This window comes from Caenorhabditis elegans, chromosome I (assembly GCF_000002985.6).
Source record: "Caenorhabditis elegans chromosome I".
In the NCBI taxonomy this organism is placed as follows: Eukaryota; Metazoa; Nematoda; class Chromadorea; order Rhabditida; family Rhabditidae; genus Caenorhabditis; species Caenorhabditis elegans.
Genome location: NC_003279.8, coordinates 9,541,421 through 9,558,303, shown reverse-complemented (window position 1 = coordinate 9,558,303; position 16,883 = coordinate 9,541,421). Strand labels below are relative to the sequence as shown.

General features: G+C 38.4%; 1 protein-coding gene and 14 non-coding genes across 15 annotated transcripts; 14 read left to right on the top strand and 1 right to left on the bottom strand.

Annotated features, from left to right (window-relative positions):
• Positions 1–205: 205 nt before the first annotated feature.
• Positions 206–13,571, bottom strand: swah-1 (ANK_REP_REGION domain-containing protein). Its single transcript, NM_060133.7, has 9 exons — positions 13,491–13,571; positions 9,975–10,076; positions 9,857–9,923; positions 9,641–9,726; positions 3,718–3,846; positions 3,523–3,648; positions 3,400–3,472; positions 1,327–1,425; positions 206–498 (listed from the first exon to the last, which is right to left on the bottom strand). The coding sequence occupies exons 2-9, from the start codon at positions 10,062–10,064 to the stop codon at positions 272–274; spliced, it is 897 nt and encodes a 298-aa protein (NP_492534.1). The 5' UTR covers positions 10,065–10,076; positions 13,491–13,571; the 3' UTR covers positions 206–271.
• On the top strand, positions 2,286–2,502 carry C36F7.18. Its single transcript, NR_050410.1, has one exon. It is a non-coding gene; the product is annotated as an Unclassified non-coding RNA C36F7.18 (non-coding RNA).
• Positions 4,359–4,500, top strand: C36F7.17. The gene has a single exon (NR_050409.1). It is a non-coding gene; the product is annotated as an Unclassified non-coding RNA C36F7.17 (non-coding RNA).
• On the top strand, positions 6,083–6,212 carry C36F7.20. Its single transcript, NR_050408.1, has one exon. It is a non-coding gene; the product is annotated as an Unclassified non-coding RNA C36F7.20 (non-coding RNA).
• Positions 7,038–7,183, top strand: C36F7.19. The gene has a single exon (NR_050407.1). It is a non-coding gene; the product is annotated as an Unclassified non-coding RNA C36F7.19 (non-coding RNA).
• Positions 8,084–8,293, top strand: C36F7.24. Its single transcript, NR_050406.1, has one exon. It is a non-coding gene; the product is annotated as an Unclassified non-coding RNA C36F7.24 (non-coding RNA).
• Positions 8,904–9,052, top strand: C36F7.22. Its single transcript, NR_050405.1, has one exon. It is a non-coding gene; the product is annotated as an Unclassified non-coding RNA C36F7.22 (non-coding RNA).
• C36F7.11 lies at positions 9,194–9,307 on the top strand. Its single transcript, NR_050404.1, has one exon. It is a non-coding gene; the product is annotated as an Unclassified non-coding RNA C36F7.11 (non-coding RNA).
• On the top strand, positions 9,320–9,462 carry C36F7.15. Its single transcript, NR_050403.1, has one exon. It is a non-coding gene; the product is annotated as an Unclassified non-coding RNA C36F7.15 (non-coding RNA).
• C36F7.12 lies at positions 10,953–11,096 on the top strand. Its single transcript, NR_050402.1, has one exon. It is a non-coding gene; the product is annotated as an Unclassified non-coding RNA C36F7.12 (non-coding RNA).
• On the top strand, positions 11,243–11,515 carry C36F7.16. Its single transcript, NR_050401.1, has one exon. It is a non-coding gene; the product is annotated as an Unclassified non-coding RNA C36F7.16 (non-coding RNA).
• On the top strand, positions 11,586–11,714 carry C36F7.21. Its single transcript, NR_050400.1, has one exon. It is a non-coding gene; the product is annotated as an Unclassified non-coding RNA C36F7.21 (non-coding RNA).
• On the top strand, positions 12,897–13,115 carry C36F7.23. The gene has a single exon (NR_050399.1). It is a non-coding gene; the product is annotated as an Unclassified non-coding RNA C36F7.23 (non-coding RNA).
• A 183-nt stretch (positions 13,572–13,754) lies between the features above and the next one.
• Positions 13,755–13,904, top strand: C36F7.26. Its single transcript, NR_050398.1, has one exon. It is a non-coding gene; the product is annotated as an Unclassified non-coding RNA C36F7.26 (non-coding RNA).
• A 448-nt stretch (positions 13,905–14,352) lies between these two features.
• Positions 14,353–14,575, top strand: C36F7.8. The gene has a single exon (NR_050397.1). It is a non-coding gene; the product is annotated as an Unclassified non-coding RNA C36F7.8 (non-coding RNA).
• Positions 14,576–16,883: the final 2,308 nt, after the last annotated feature.

Below are 16,883 nucleotides of genomic sequence, written 5' to 3'. Positions count from 1 at the left end.
TCTTGTCGGCCTGCTTTCCAATGCTTACGGGTCACTTCATCTCATTCTCGTTGTCGCCTTCTATGTTGCCTCCCTCAATCAAAACAATACTCAGTGGGCGCGTTAATATGTCGGAAGAGTCTAATGATATGGCAGATGGTAATGCATGAACCTTTTGTATATGGGTATTGACACCTGTTGTATTTCTGTTTTTTGCTTTGATGTTTTAAATAAAAATTTTATATTCCTAAAAAATCATTAATTGCACACAACACGTAGTAAAATGAAATGTCTATGATTTTGAGTTCGAGCCGAAGATGGTATGTGATTTGAAAAATGACATCCACGAGCTTCGTTGTTTTTCATTTCGTTTCAAATTCGAACTTTCATATTCAGAAATCATCGAGTCGTTTGGTGTAGAAGATGGTCTCATTGTACGAGTAGATTTCGAGCTTTTCATAGAGATTGATGATGGAGATCCGACAAATGAATGAGCTTTTGGGCGAAGAATTATTTTACCTGAAATCAAACTTTGGTTGGAAATAGATACAAATAACTAGGGCTTTGCCATTTTGAGCCAGAAGAATGAACAATTTAACTTTTAATACTTTTGAAGCAAAATTCCCAATAAAGCTACTCCACCTTTAATAACTTTTAATAGTGGTAGATCATGGCTTCAGAACTGGGACGTTTGTAGTTTTTTTGTTGGTATTTTACGAAAATTTGATTTTTTGGAACAAAAAATACGCACTTTCTGTAGTTTTCAAAACAAATCGAAATTTGACTTTTTTGGTTTTTTGGTTGTTCACAAAGTTCAATTTTTGTTTTGTGGTGCAAAATCAAAACCAAAACTTGATTGTTTTTGTCCGAATTTATTTTGGTCCCAGCTCTGAGGTAGATCCCCTGTAAGTCTTACAAAACTCAATCAAAATTCGGTAAGTGACTACCAGATCTCATAAAGCACCTACACCTGTCAACGACTGTGTATACATTTGAATTCACACACACACAGACACCAGGAGCGCCTGATAAGTTCCGATCAAATCTCGATTTGACACCAAACATACACACAGAGGAAGTGGGAAAATAAAAGAGACGCCACAAACATTTAACGTGTGTTTAAAATGTAAATGCGCGGACAGGAAAGCTCTCTTCAACCCCCCCACACACACACACACATACAGTGAGAAAGCTGCCAACTCTTTTCTTTTGACAGCTGTAAATACGCGAGACAGGGTCGTCGTGGAGTACTGTATTTAGTACTTGTTGAAAAAACTTTTTTTAGAAAGGTAAACATTGTGTGCCGAAATAGAATGATCTCTCTGGAATCTATTAAATGATGCTTACCATAAAAATGCTTTTCGGCAGATCGTTGATCTTCTCCACTCCAACCATCATAATCGATAATACCACGGCCATCAGGGTCGATGAGTTCGATGTTGGCTCCTGTAATAATGTGTCAGGTGAATAGGGAATGGCAAGTACAATAGAGTTATATGAGCATTACGTAACCAGTTACAAGAACGATAACTCATTGGAATACTATAGGAAATTCATTTCAACGTTTTTTGTAGCAAAACTTGAATTGGAAAAATATTACTCGAACGCGAGATTTTCCAAAAATACCGCATTCTGTCTCGAAACGACAATATTTTCTTATATGCATAAAAAATGTGCGCCTTTAGGGGGTACTGTAGTTTCCAACTATTTTTCTGTGAAATTTTCATCGATTTTTCCTAGATTCTCTCACGATTTATGTGCCAAAAAACTATGAAGAGCCACGGGAAATTCCGCAGCAACTAAAGTTCGAAATTACAGTGCACAAGTTTTAACATTAAAAAGAACAAAAAGCTTTTCGTGCCGAGACCGGGTACCGTATCTTTGACGCAAAAATCGCAAAATTTCAGGGTTGGGGTAATACTTTCTCAAATAAAATTCCGTTTTCCAGCTTTGGAAACAAGAGAAATTGCAGAAGTCACGAAACGATTTCTCGACCCCTTGCCATTCATTTCTTGTATCTGATTTACCGAGTAGGCGTTAATGACTCATCAAACGATGATCTTGGTCACTGGTAGGCGAGAAAAATGTGATGGATGAGGTGGCGGAAGGCCCCTGTATTGTTACCCAACACAACCGCGACAGATGCTTTCTTCTTCTTTTATGTGGTTCTGCTCGAGACCGATTTGGATTGACATGCAATTGTCATTTTGAAACAAAAAATAACACATATTAGTCAGTTTAAGGCAGGAAAAGTATGAATCTCATACTCATATTCCCTTTCGTCTAATTAGCCTATTATATCTGACTGTCTTTACATGGAAAGGTGACAATTTACATTATGGAACAGCATCTGAGCGTGACTTAACCATTTATAATGTACTCTAGGAAGAATGGATAGGTGTATGTGTGTGTGTGTGTGAAATGCATCCGCCGTTGTCGTTTCAATCCGTAAGCCATTTCACACATAATCTATCGGCATGGTTGGTGAGTGTGTGTGGGGTAGATGAATTGACGTCGGATGAAGAAAAAACGAACCTCTGCGGTCCGCCCTACTCCTTTCTTTTTTTAATTCTTCATCCGGCTTTTCGCGCTTTTTCCCAATTTCAACTACTTTCGAATGGGATTGTTTGATAGTTTGCCTTCGTCTACTTAAACTACTTTGAGAAAGTACTTAGAATGCTGGAAAAGGTCTAGGAAACCGTTACAGTCTCAATGAAAACTTCACTTTTTCCATTAAGATTTTTGTATTTGACACGATTATCCTTACATAGTTTTCTCATTTTTATTTAAAATGTCTCGAAAACGTCCCTTGACACTGTTCAATTTCCTAATTGCTCTCCCATTTCCTGTGATCACTAATATAAATCGTATCATCCATCTCGTTCTTCGGTTCCACACCCGTGCAATACAACTTCTCAAGTGCATCATCATCATTAGATTCTGCGAGTTGAGCGCGATAATCAGCACTTGATCACAATTAATCAGACAAATAAACGAGTCTCTCTTCGATTCACACTGCAAAATGGCGAACTCTTTTCTCGCGCACAATGAATACAGTGAGAGAGAGAGCATCGGCGGCTTCTTCCTTTCTGTTAATCTGTGTAATCAAGTCGGTGTCTTCGATGGTTAGATATCACGTCAATTGTGGAGTACCTATACACGATTCACACCAATCTAAAAACTACCGTAGTGCCTGATGATAGTCGTCACTTGAGTACTAAGAGATTCAACGATTCTCGCACTTGTTAAGTGCTATGATAAACATCGCATCGAGTCGGTGTTGAGTGTGTAGAAGAAGCTACCGTAATCCCAGTAGTCCACCCACCTATAACATTGAAAAACCCCCCACAGGATGATGATAATGATATTGAATGGCATCGAAAACATATGTTGATCTAGTCTTTCGTTCACTATTTTTACCTTGCAAGATCAGAAAATGGGCCAACGATTGGTTGCCTCGTCGAATTGCCAATTGAAGACACGTGTAGCCTGCCTGAAGATGCCGATGATCATATGTATCTATTGAATGAATACAGAACTCACCGCATCCCTTGAATCAACTTCCGCACCTTTTGCCAATAGAAGCAATATGATTGATCGATCAGAACGAGCTGCTGCCAAATGAAGCGCCAAAGGACCATACGTCGGAGCATAGTTTACCAACTCGGACTGAAATAATCAGAATGTGCATTAAAATTACAAATTTCTCTCTAATCAGTAAATAAATAACAAACTCACATTTTCCTCCAACATTTTTTTCACCGTTGACACATCACCATGACGAACTGATCGAATCCAACGGCAGCCGACTGTCTTGTAAAATTCTTTGGAGTCGGATAATGTTAGGCGAGATGAGTGAAGACTTCTCTGAAAATCAAATTATTTTGGAAACTATTAGCTTGAAGCTCTGATTTTATAGAAACCAGAATTCTGGCAAAATTTTAAAAGAGAACAAGTTATGATGAAACTTTGGGCGCAAGCTATACTCAGATTTGTCAAATTCTGATCCTAGTTACTACTTCTTGGGCAGTAATTTACAAAAGCTCGAGGGAAACAGCAAGTATCTATATTCCACAACTCTATGTTTCTCTCCTGTATTTTCTGAATCTGTGAGTCTATTTTCGACTTTTGAACATTTCATAAATCAATACTCGACAACCCAGCCATTAGTTCATTCTCCACCTTTTACCCTCCATTATCGAATCCCGTCAACCGACCTCCCTGTCTGTATGATGTTCACCTTAATTTCAACAGCTGTAATTCACTCCTCCATTCACGACACATTGTCGGATAGAAGAACAAAAACTAGATCATACACATATTCGTACATGCGCTCATCTCTCTGTCAACTCTTCTTTCATGTCATTTTAATTCCCTCACATTCCAAAACTTTTTTCCCATCGGCTACCGTAACCCGTGTTTTACACGCACTTGTCATTTTGCGATCGACACACGCCATAGAGAAGACAGGTGCGAAAAACCAACCAGCGCATCTTGTTCGACAACTTTTCACCGACATAACACTCCCCCACTTTCTATTCATATATGTATGGCTACAGTAACCCAACTACCAATTAACGCCTAAAATTGTAAGACTAGGAACTGTACTACAACTACCATGGGAATGTTTGAATTGAAACTTGATTCCCACAGCCAAAAAGTCAGCCGAGCGACACGGGTGGGCTTAATCACAAACATGCAGCTACTGCTCTTTTTCAATTCGCATCGTCGCTAATCGACAAATCATATCAAAATTTTATTTGCTCTACCACTCTTGTGATGGGCATCTCTTAACACTTATCACACACATAAATTGACTTTCTAACTACCCGCACCTTGAATTGAATTATATTAAAGTAAATATTAGAAATCGCTTCTGGCGTGTCAAAGAGCCACTGTTTAGATTTGATACTTATACTTTTCTTTGTATGTGGTACTGTACCGTATTTCAGCTCACAGAGAAAATGTAAAGAGATAGATCGATCAAGATCAAACGAGAGTTGAGTACCTTATTTATTACGCAATTGGTACAGTAATCGTGTCATCCTCAGGGGAACTTTATTGTCAGATTGAGATCTCTGTTTACATATTTATGACGTAATTAATCTCATGTTTATTGTGACAATGTAGATTATGATGTTATTAAAACAATTGTGGTAAATCTTCTCAAAACTAACTTCGTTCAGACTGAAATTATGAAGGTCCCTATTCAATTTGTCAATCATTGTACCTAGAAAACAGCCAATACGTTGCCGATCCGCTTATCGAGCCCCAACCATTTACCGTTTCCTGCTTAGCACACAAATAGTCAATAGTGGTCGCCTTTCATGTATCGGAAGCGCGGCACATAACGTTCTCCTCAAAACAATTAAGAAATATAGACAACCCAATATGCTCTCTTCTCCATATTCCTCGTTTCCTTTTGAAATCATCTAATCTGTTGTGACACCTCAAAACACCACCGCGGTCCCGATTCCACACATCTGTGAATCAAGATTTCATTGAAGCGAGATGAAATGAAGACGGCGGGCCCCCTGTTGTGACTTCATCTTGTGAATCTGAATCTGAATCCGACTGGCTAATCTGGTCACAAATACTCTTCCAAGAAGGAATAATAGAAAAATAGACGATATATCCCGTTTCCTCCTCACACTTCGACACGAGTTGTGAAGGATCGTGGGAAGATTTACATATTTAAGAAGTCGTAGACGAAGACTTCTTCGCATCTATACTAGTCACTCTTGAGATTGAGAAGAATCGTGCGCGAGAACTCATTTCAATAGGATCATCCGACAACGACGTCTCTTCGCCTTCTTTTTTGGGAATTAGGTGAATAAAATAATTGTGACAAAACATATAATAGTGTTCGCATGTTTGGAATTTAACAAGATTAGTCTCAATGTCACAAGGATAAAAACATTTTTAGGTTTTTTGGATTTATCCTGGTTTAGATGAAGTATACTGTAGGATTCCAAGAGAATTAATATCGGTTCTTTGTGAATCTTAAGCATAAAAGACGATCCCTATTCTAATTTTCCAATTCTCCATAGAAGAATTGACCTCGGACTATAACTCTTCATGCTCACCGCGAAAGACAGTTAATCGTCAATTTACAAAAACCGCTGTCCCCTCCGTTTACAAGGACGTACGTTCTACCTAGGTTCACACTCATTTTTCAAGGCGCATCTCCTTCGCCAATTTCTTAATAATAGGCGCAAACAGTGAACCGGTCAAAAGACACACCGACATTTGGTAATTTACTATTTTTCCTTATTCTGCGCTACCGGGTGCAGTTTTCTGGGCCCCCTTGAGCGTGCGCGTCGTTACAAAAAACACACATCCGAACACATATAGACTAGTACGGTAATCGTTTTCGGATTCATATAATTGGTCTGAATCCGAATTTATATATCCGAATACCCAATTGTGTAAACCGAAATTGTTTCGATCGGTTGTCCATCTAGTGCATCTCATATAGGTGGTAGCTTTGGAAAGTGGTCAAGTCGTAAATCAAAAAACCAATACTTCTTCTAATTGTTATTGGTGCAGGTAGGTGAATGAAGACCTTCCCATCATCATCATCATCAACTCTTGCCACATTTATCAAATTTCTTTCTTCATTTCGTTTTTCTCTTCTAAGCTGCTCCACTTATTCGCACATTGTAACCATATGGCTTGGTTAATGACAAAACCAATACAAACACCCTTCTCACATCAACACTTTATGAAGAAGCGAGCTGAGCACATTATATTATTAGCGGATGATGACTCCGGGCGTTTGTGACCACACAAACACCACTTGACTCTGAGGTGAGCGTAGATACTGTGTGAAATGAATTCGTCTAGTCAATTAGGAGCCCCCTCTTCTCATTCTCAACAAGATCATCATATCGAAGCGTCATGTGTTCTTGTCACTCATATAGCCACATTGGATACATCACAACAAATCATCGCCATGCAGTCAGGAACATACGTTGTGTATGTGTGAATCTGTGGCAGTATGGGATATAGATGAAAGGAGGAATACTGTAGTTCGTCGAGAAAAGCAGTTGTTTATGTTTACATCTGTCTCTGGCGAGGGAATATCGAGTCGCACATGCAATCTGACACGCTATACCGACAGGTCGGTCCGGTCACTGATTGACGTATATCCTACTGATAAGTCGTCACCCCATGAGAGACATATGTTATCATAAATATATCTGTATTTTTATCATTCAATATTTCTCAATTGTTTGATCAACCTTTTTCCATGCTTGAAGTCACATTATCAACTCGAGAATCTGTGTCATTTGTCTTCTCATAGAGTGACGTTAAATGACAGAGAAAAGAAAACTGTGTTCAGATGCTATGCTCTTCATTACAAGACGATCAATCAGGCCAAGTGTGCCTCATCCGTGGAAAAACACGAACATGTGGTTGAGAACAGACACCTATCGGGAGCCTCGAGTCGATTTAATACGAGAAGTCGCACATACCCACACACCGGATAGATTAGTTGCAAGATGTGTTAGTGTTGTGAGTGAAGGAGGAGAGGTGTGCAGCAGTATGTGTTGTCCTGAGTGCCACACATTCCCGCATCATTGTACGCATCAATCATCTTCTCGCCACCACCGCTCTCGATTCGAAACTGAGAATGTGATAAAATGGAGCAAAAGCATGTCGTAAACCGGGAGAATCTTAAAGTCAGTAAAGGAAATTCGTTGCGGCGGTGTCCCACGCGGATGGTCTCCTTTTGCGCGAATTGAGAACGCCGAGAATTCTCATTGCTAAATGGTTCAGTGATTGCCGCCAATGTTTTCCATGATCGCACGAATAAAAGTTGGAAAAGCAATATGAGCATTGAAAGTACTGTAATGTATTTGGAAATTCCCACTAAATAGTTACTGTAGACAATTCATAAGAATTACAGACGATTTCTTGGATCTCCAAATGGTTGTCAATAGTGTTCCGATACCAGGTGAGGTGGTCGTAATACTTGAGCCACTTCACTGCTCCTTTCTCATATTCACTAAATACTTGAGAATTTTGGAGCATTTCTTGCCCAGAGGCGATTTTCGGATACTTCATCTCTAGAAATGAAGTCTAGTTATGACACACGTCTATATGTTCTTCTTTCGTTCCATTTGACATGTTAATTTATACAATATCAGTAGATTCTCGATTTTCGTGTTAAATGTCAATTCGGTTTCATGTGCTCTTTGAATTCCCCGAGGACCGGTCCCGTGTCAGCGGCCATTGTAATTATGTTTCAGTTAATTATCAAGATACATATGCATCGATGAGAATTATAACCAGCTCTTCTATTCTCAATTTCACCTCATTTCGTTTATAGAAGTCATCATCTTATTTATAAGTAGTTGAACAACGATTAGTAAGGTATCTAGTACAGACACACTACAGTACCCCCGCCCAGTCCTGGAACCAGCCGGCGACTACGACTTCGGAGAATGACACGAGTATTCATAGCGCATTACAAATGTGTGTGTCCAAGCGCCCAATGAAAAGAATTCATCTATTACTACTTCTTTTTCTTCATCATCTACCGTATACCTTGTTTATTCAACTCACTCTTCTTGTGTTTCACACGCCGTCAGGGAGAAGAAGCATAGGAGAAGGACCTAGAGAGGAAGAATTAAGAATATTTTTGCTCATCGTGTGCTCTCGTAATTCGATATTTATATGGATAATGGATTTTAGATTCTTTGGTAGCTATTCAAAAACTCAATCGTAAGCCCTCCCTCCGACTCTCCAACAACTTCTTCTAGGCTCATATAAAATTGAATGTTGCTCGAAAACACATGTCTGACGAAAGAAAAACGGCAACATTTGGGACACATTTCTAAGCGATTCGTGTTTTTGTGTCTGTATGGGACAATTACTAGGCATCTAGCTTTCAATTATTCACCATATACGGTGGTTCAAACGAACCTTTACAGTAGGTCTACTGCAAAAGAAATCAATTAAAAAAATCTCTTGTAGGAGTGATGATGTGCTCTGGTGGTGGACAACCCATATCTCTTCCTAAAACAAATGATAACCAATGTCCAACATATTTTCGCCCTCCTCAACTCTGTCCCGACCTAGCTATTAACAAGATTTACGAGGTGCTCGGCCCCCTTCCCATCGACTCTCTTTTCATTTGCTCACCCCTCATTCTGACTCCTTCTCATTAGCCATTATCATTAATCTCGAGACCAACGTGTACTCTTTCTGTGTTGTTCGGAGCAGTGGCTAACACAGAAAATGACACGAAAAGTGTGATTATTCGCGCCTAGCAAATGGAAAGCTCATCAACTCTCTATCGGGGTTCTGTCTGCTCTGCTATTGATGGGCGCGAAAAGGTGTCCGATTTCAGTACTTCTGATGTTGGCTGAGACGACATGATATGACACCCTCCCAGGCGAGAATAGCTATCACATCTACTTCTTGCTTCTTCCCTGCTAGACACATGTTCTCGCTGGTTTTTGCTGGTATCAAATTTCGTGGATTACGGTAACTGGTGATATGGATCTTGGGGTTTATGACATATTTTGTTAATTTTAAGAAAACATTCGGAAAGATTTTTAATATTTTTTCATGCTTCAACTTTTAATTTGAAAAACATTAAAATTTTTGAAACATAACAAAGAAAACACTTTTAATTTTTAAATTACGGTACCTTACTACATGTCGATAATGAAGTCGTATCCAGAAAACTTCCGATACTTCCACGTTGAGATGCTTGTTGAAGTAGCTGGTTTCGTTCTGAAAACACAAAAATTGTTCTCAAAAAATTATGTTTTATCGTTGTTTTATGATTGAAAAGCATCTTTATCGTCGTTGTCATAGTCAACGACGAAGCCTATGATTATAAAGCATTAAACTCCTCACTCACGATCAATGTTTGTGTTCTCGCTGCCTCCATTCTCATTCCCCTCTTCCTTCATTTTTTGTGTTTCTGCCTGAAAAAATATGTTCTTGCGTCCTTTCCTTTTAGAACACAAATTTATTACCATATACGCTGCTGCTGGCTCCAGAATCGCTTTGAGAACGTTCTCCGATAGACCATCAGCGTTGGACCGTCTCGGTGCGCGCAAACTCATTGTAGGCTTCACCTGTCAATCATATTAGTTTTTATTGCAGAGAATGAGTTTGGTTTGATCCCCCATTTTGTCCATTATTATAAAACATTATGTTTGAAATGTGACTGACAACTATCTTTCTCACAGAAAACGTTTTTCATCAAACTCTTCCCACACGACATTTCAGTTTTGATTTCCCACGATATTACTTTTTCATATAAAAACTTCGTGCGATTAGATAATGTTAAGAACAACATTCATGAACTTTTTGTTTCTGTATGAACATTCTTGTCATCTTTATGCCAAGTATTTTCTTATGTCTTCTAAGATATAACATTGACTATTCAAGTTATTTTATTCAATTAATAATACCAACAAGTGACTCTACCACTCCACGTGTCAGTACGGGGCAGCTGATATTGTCACCTTTCGATCGTATATCAATCGTTACTGCTCCGGTAGTAGGATAGATAGGTAACAGGAAAACTAGTTATACATCCGGAAATCGAACAAATCATCACACTTTTCCACGAAAAAAGCGCAGCTTGTGGATGGTTCCGTGAAAGTTGTAAATTATAAATTTGTCTGTGTCCTGGCTGCTTCTGGTTTATCCACCCCGATCTGAACCAACACGTTTTTTTGTGATGGCCCACACACATGTTCTAGGAAAATGTCACCCACATCCCAATAATCGACCATAAGCTGTAAATTACCGTCACACAAGCTGAGACATATGGTCGGCTCGATTTGAGGATCATCATGCTCAAGCTTTTCTGAATTATTTGGTCATTCAAGCTTCGGGAGTTGTCAGACCCAATTATGACAAAGATATTCCCACTGAAGGAACTAATTAGTTCACTTTTATATTTGATCAGAATCAATTCACTATTTGAAAAATGTATTGGTATGTGAAAACTATCGCATTGCCAGAGTCAAAGGTCGAAAATCTTGTATATTGTTCTCTCACTTAATATTCCAGGTGTCATAACAAAGTGAGCTCTTCTCATCTCGCTTATCCAATTTATGACACCATTCCATATGACCTCACTGGGTGGATTTATGCGATGAGCTCTCTTACAAACACACATACACAACAGTTCCCAAGTTGCGTAATGTAATAAACTGCGCATTGATGATGTGTTGAGCCATATAGTAGAAACGATATATCGAGAGCGAGATAGAAATGCTATTTAATCCACACAATATACACTCATCACATGCCTTCTCGCCTTTTGTTTGCAAGCCATTTAAACAACAGAGGGTCCGTAATAGATAGCTGTAGGCATAGCAGGTGTAGACACTGTGTTCACACGCCGAGTGGTCTTTCTCTTTCTGTTGACATCGCTTAACTGGATAATGAAGTGTTTTCGTTTCCTTTCGTTCATACCCTTTCCATGACATTCCAAGTAGAGTTTGGAAGTGTGTAGATAGACTAGAAGAAGATGTCAACGAGTAGTAGGGGGGTCAATCAAAAATGTTGCGCAAGGCTGCCTATCAAAACTGCTCCCCATTACAGCAGATCTTGGCAGATGATCGGGTCAAGATTATGAAACACAACGCGTGTTTCTTTTCCTGTTTCGGACCCTTCTCACTCCTTTGGCTGACCTTTCCGTTAGTAGTGGTAATTGGAGAGAAGGGCATTAGAAACTGATGACAGCGATTATTTCCCCTGCGGTGTACAATGTCAGTTCGAATCAGAAACATAAACAAAACATTGCGTGTCGGTATTATAAACAATCTCGGACATCAAATATCCTCGCTTCCAACCCCATTCACATTTCTCAAAACACTAACACATTGACATGAAACGACCTGCAATTTATCAATTACGACACGTCGTTTCGGTTGCGGGGGGCGTGGCGAAATCAAGCAAGAGGGGAGGGCGACAGGCGCCCCAGGTTGTCGTACATCGCTTCTTAGACCATGTTGTGTCGTTGCCTGTGCCGACACCTGACACCTGAGAAAATTATCGCTTCCACACAATTTGTGCGTGTTCGGGAATATCTGTGAGCTCGTGGAGCAATAAAATCATAATATTCAGGGGGAATATTACGGAAACACAAAATTCGGAGAATGCGTATTGCACAACATATTTGACGCGCAAAATATCTCGTAGCGAAAACTACAGTAATTCATTCGGTGACTACTGTAGCGTTTGCGTCGATTTACGGACATCATTTATTAATCGATAAAATATTAGAAAAAAACTTAAAAATTACAAAATATCGTTGTCACTATTCGAAAAGAAATTCATTTCAAAAATCGAGCCCGTGAATCGAAATAAGCGCTACAGTAGCCATTTAAAGAATTACTGTAGTTTTCGCTACGAGATATTTTGCGCGTCAAATATGTTGTGCAATACGCATTCTCAGAATTTTGTGTTCCCGTAATATGAGAAATTTAAAAACTTGGATTTGAGCTTTCGATATCATTTTTGTCCTATTTCCTTTTCCGCTCTATCTAGAAAGATAGCGAAACCCGTTTTTGTTTCGTTTCCTGTGAGCTGGGACAATATCAGTTCGATTCACCGAGTAAACCTTTCGTCTCCCTGACATCACAATTTCCTGAGTTTTCACTCAATTTCTCTAATTTAAAAAAGATAGCCATCATGTCAACACAACTCTGCGGGCAATTAGAAACAAGACGAATCACACACATACACACTCCCATTCGAAGATCAAATTGTACGATAAGACGAGGTGTCGCACGCCAGTGTCAAAATATTTCCATCTCCGAAATGGTCTTAATTAGGTACCTGTAACACTAAGTAGGTTTATCCCTAACTCTCAACCCTGACCTTTCATGGGATTCAAATAAGAACACTTGTTGCCGGAATAAGATGTCTCTCTCCAGCTAATCGTTTAATTATAACACTGGTGCCACATATCCAGACAACATGAACCTTTCCTACCATCTATCGATATCCCCATAGGTGCCGCCTGCTAATTAAGCAGATTTGTGCCGCGTGTATGTGCACACACGTAGACTGGACAGGTAATACAGTCTCGATTACAGACAGGTGTTGACCCTTTTCCGCACCCACATTTTGAAGCATACAAATATTGAAAAGAGAGCCTCTTGTTAGAAAGTATATCGGCAATCTTTTGTAGAATATCACTAAAAAGACGGTATCTTAGAAAGTGGATAACAAACGAAACGGCGATCAGTTATTTCGCACCAACACACTTCATCTTTCTTCAGTGTCGAAACCACTTGTAATCGAGCTCAACCTCTTTCTCCAGTTTTCCAATTTCTAGGACACTACGGATATTTGCGCATTTTGAAGCAATTTCCTTCTTTGAGGGCATATGTTTTCTCAAATTAATGTGTTCTCATTTGCATTTTTGCTGCTGGCGGTGGTGGTGGCGCATCATGTTCAACATAGTGGACCCATGTTTGTCCGGCTGGTGTCCTGCCTTGCTTTTTAAAATATGTGAATCGACTTACCGTGTTTTAAATTTGTATCAGAGTTCCTGGCTTGCGTCGCACATGCGGCAGATGTCGTTGTCGTAGCACTAGCGTATTTTTCTGAAAAAAATTTAATAATCAAATAAAATCAAAGCAACGGTATTTAAAAAGCAGAACAAAAATATTAACTTCAAATAAATATTCAGAAGCATGTTTTTCGAATAAATTTTCAAAACGAGTTCCTTTCGTGTCGAAACCCGTTTTAAAGTTTATACTATGTGCCTTTAAATACTTTTGTAAATTATTGCGAATTTTTGTTGAAAGATTTGATTTTTTAGAGATAAATTTGCATTTAAAAACTAAAAATTTCTGAAAATGAAGAAACTAGATAAAATGAATAATTTTGAAGAATGTTTTTATTTTCTATTTTCCCGCTTTAATACTGCAAATTTTGTCTTTCGTGTCGAGACCTATTTAAAACAATGATTGTAGTGCCTTTAAGAATTTTGGCAAACCTATCGAGTTTTCCTTTTTAGTACGTTTTCAGGAGAAATTTAGATTTATAAATTATAATTCTGAAAAAAAATTTTTAATTCTTTCTATTTTCAAAAATTTCACCATCAATTTAATAGAGCTTTCTGAAACATCATTTCCCTGCAGAAAAAATATATGAAGCGGAAATTTAGTGATTAAATGTCAAATATCTATTTCGGAAATTATATTACCTGGATATAAACTCAATATCTACACCACCATTACTGCCGGAAACACGCATTGTGCAAGTGCACATTTCCTGTGAGCTGCGTCAACGGACACAATCATTTCGATTTTTCCGGTTGATAATGACATCAAAGCAGATTTGAATCATCCGAATCATTTTCCATAATTTTTAGTTTGAAATTTTCAATTGGTACAGAACACTTTTTGTGCTCAATTACTGTAGTTTGATCATCTAATACAAGTTGTGGTGCCAACGAGCGAACGATAATGCTCACTTTCCCATCACTCTGACTGTGTTAAGCGTCGATAATCTGAGACAAACATATCGTTAACACGGATTGTCAAGTGTTTGAACATTTCTTTCCTCGCGCTCTTCGTGTACAGGAAACATACACAAAACACACAATTTCACTTTTTTTGCGCCCCTCGGCTCCATACATCGTTTTTCGACAACGGCAATTCATGTTCCTTTGCGCAAAAACAATGTGATATTAGATTGTTCTCCCTCTCGTAAATACCAACTTTTATGAATATATATCGTCCCGCGTATCAGTCTTATCTCATCAATTCCTACTACAGGTATTGACGATGTTAACAGTTGGGTTACTGTTCCACGTATATAACATGACATAAATTTCCATATTATATAGCAAGATCAGATTAAGATATATTGTTGTACCATCTGAAATATCCCACCTGCTAAAGTTCTTCCAGTTCATGCCCCTTTTTGTAGACACGTGTCATGATGTATGAGTTGATCGATGTGTTTTGGTACAATGGCAAGAAGGTGTCTCTACCAGCTGTTAGAATAAGAACTGTAATTATAGATATGGCAATGTATTCAAAAACACTCTCGTACTTATATTATGGGTATCATAGAGATTATTGCAACTTTAATAGAGTTGTATACTGGCAGACAATTTTTCTATATCTGCTCTTGGTTAAAACAAAGTAATAATCCGAATGCTCGGTATTCAAGTAGTAAATTCAATATAGAAACTTTTCATTTTCATAAAAAAACGCGATGAAAAGTTTATGATAGCAGGTTTTGCTCTTGATTTTTCTGGATTAACGGTCTTTAAATTTTTTTAGTGACAAAGCTATAAAAAACAACGGCGGCAAAGAAAATCCCTAAAAATTATACCAAATGTTTTTAGCTTGAAGCTTTTAAACTTTTAAAAGGGAAAAGCCTTGCGTGTTTGGATCATTTCAAGTTTCTTCGTTGAAAAATACCCCATTTATGAGTTAGGAAAACCACTATTTTGGAAGTTCTTAAAAATCAACAAATGTTCTTCAATCTCTTGGGTACATTCAACTTCTTCTTCACCGTCGAATTCAACTCTTCTCCCGCTTTTTTCGATTAAACGGAACGCTTAACTTTTCCGTTAATTACCTCCAAGTATTTCCTTTCTGCAACCACTACCGTATTCCATGTATTTAACAAAAAAGTGAGCAGTGTTTTCACAAAAAACAACACCGCTCTCTGGAAAGCACCAAAACCCATTAACTAGTTGCTTCTTCTACTTCAATTCCACAGCTTCATCATCTTCTGGCTCCAGCTCCTCATAAATTGTGCCGCGACCTCATGTCTACACCCTCCTACCTCCCGTGTTCCTCCCCCGGCGATTGACTCCGCCCAATGACTCCTCCTCCATCGCTTTCTCATCATCGTTTGACATCAATCTCCCTACCATACACCTTTTTGTCTTGTTTGGCTCATATGTACCTACATCTTCCTGTATTAGTACAAACTTCCGCCATTGAACTTTTTTTGTTGCAACTTTATGTTACTATATATGTGTTGTTGTTACATGTTGTAATAACTAAATGATCGAATGACCCAAAGAGAGATGTTAACACAATAACTGACACAATAGTAAATGTATTACACCGTGTCCTCTTTTTTTACCTTTTTCTTCTCCATTTTCTTTTTCTTCATCATCGTCATCAGCGCCATCGTTGGCCACTTACTCTCGCCGGCGCCCCCTATCCAGCAGCTACACTTCTTTACACCCCGCTTCGGACAACAAGAGACATGCCATTTTAAACTTCTATTCTCTCAATTCTTGTCCCCCTACAAACCGTTCTGACCATTACCTAATTGCTTCTACGATGTATCATTCTTGACTTAAGTTCACTGATTTCAGCTTCTTCTCCTTTGTCCTTTTTTTGTTCGTGGCGCCATTGTGTGTTCGGGTCATTTGATAGTACTCTCTAGATTTTCCGTCGTTTTACTTTTTAACTTTCAAATGTTTATACTTTTTTTCTCTTCATCCTGCCAATATTTCGGATTAAACTCTATGCAATGATCCTTCCAAAGCTTCCTCTTCCCGTTATTTGCTTCAATTTTCAGTTTCCATTCGTGAGCCAGCCAGCAAATTTACAACTTGTTTGCTCTTCGTCCTTGTGAATACATTTATTGAGATTTTTGGTTCTTGTATTTCTTAATTTTCATTCCCAAACTTGATAATTGGTAGAGGTAGAGAGGTATTAGGTTCGAAAGATTTTTTTTGCACAAAAATAACAATTCTAGAATCAAACTTGGAAATAATAACACTAAACAATGAAATAGTAAGATATCAAAACCATCATCATTCTTACAATCATTAGCTGGAACGGTTAATTGTTTATCTTTCAATCTCTTTTAGTTGCCATATCATCAATTTGTTTTCTTTCCGTTCGATTCTTGTATCCTTCATCATCATCTTCTTC

Excerpts from the sequence above, each read along its gene's own strand:
- swah-1 (NM_060133.7), bottom strand. The coding sequence starts at position 10,064 with ATGAGTTTGCGCGCACCGAGACGGTCCAACGCTGATGGTCTATCGGAG. Across the intron at positions 9,924-9,974 it reads AGCCAGCAGCAGCGTATATG|GCAGAAACACAAAAAATGAA; the intron begins GTAATAAATTTG and ends ATATTTTTTCAG. Across the intron at positions 1,426-3,399 it reads CCATTTTCTGATCTTGCAAG|GAGCCAACATCGAACTCATC; the intron begins GTAAAAATAGTG and ends ACATTATTACAG.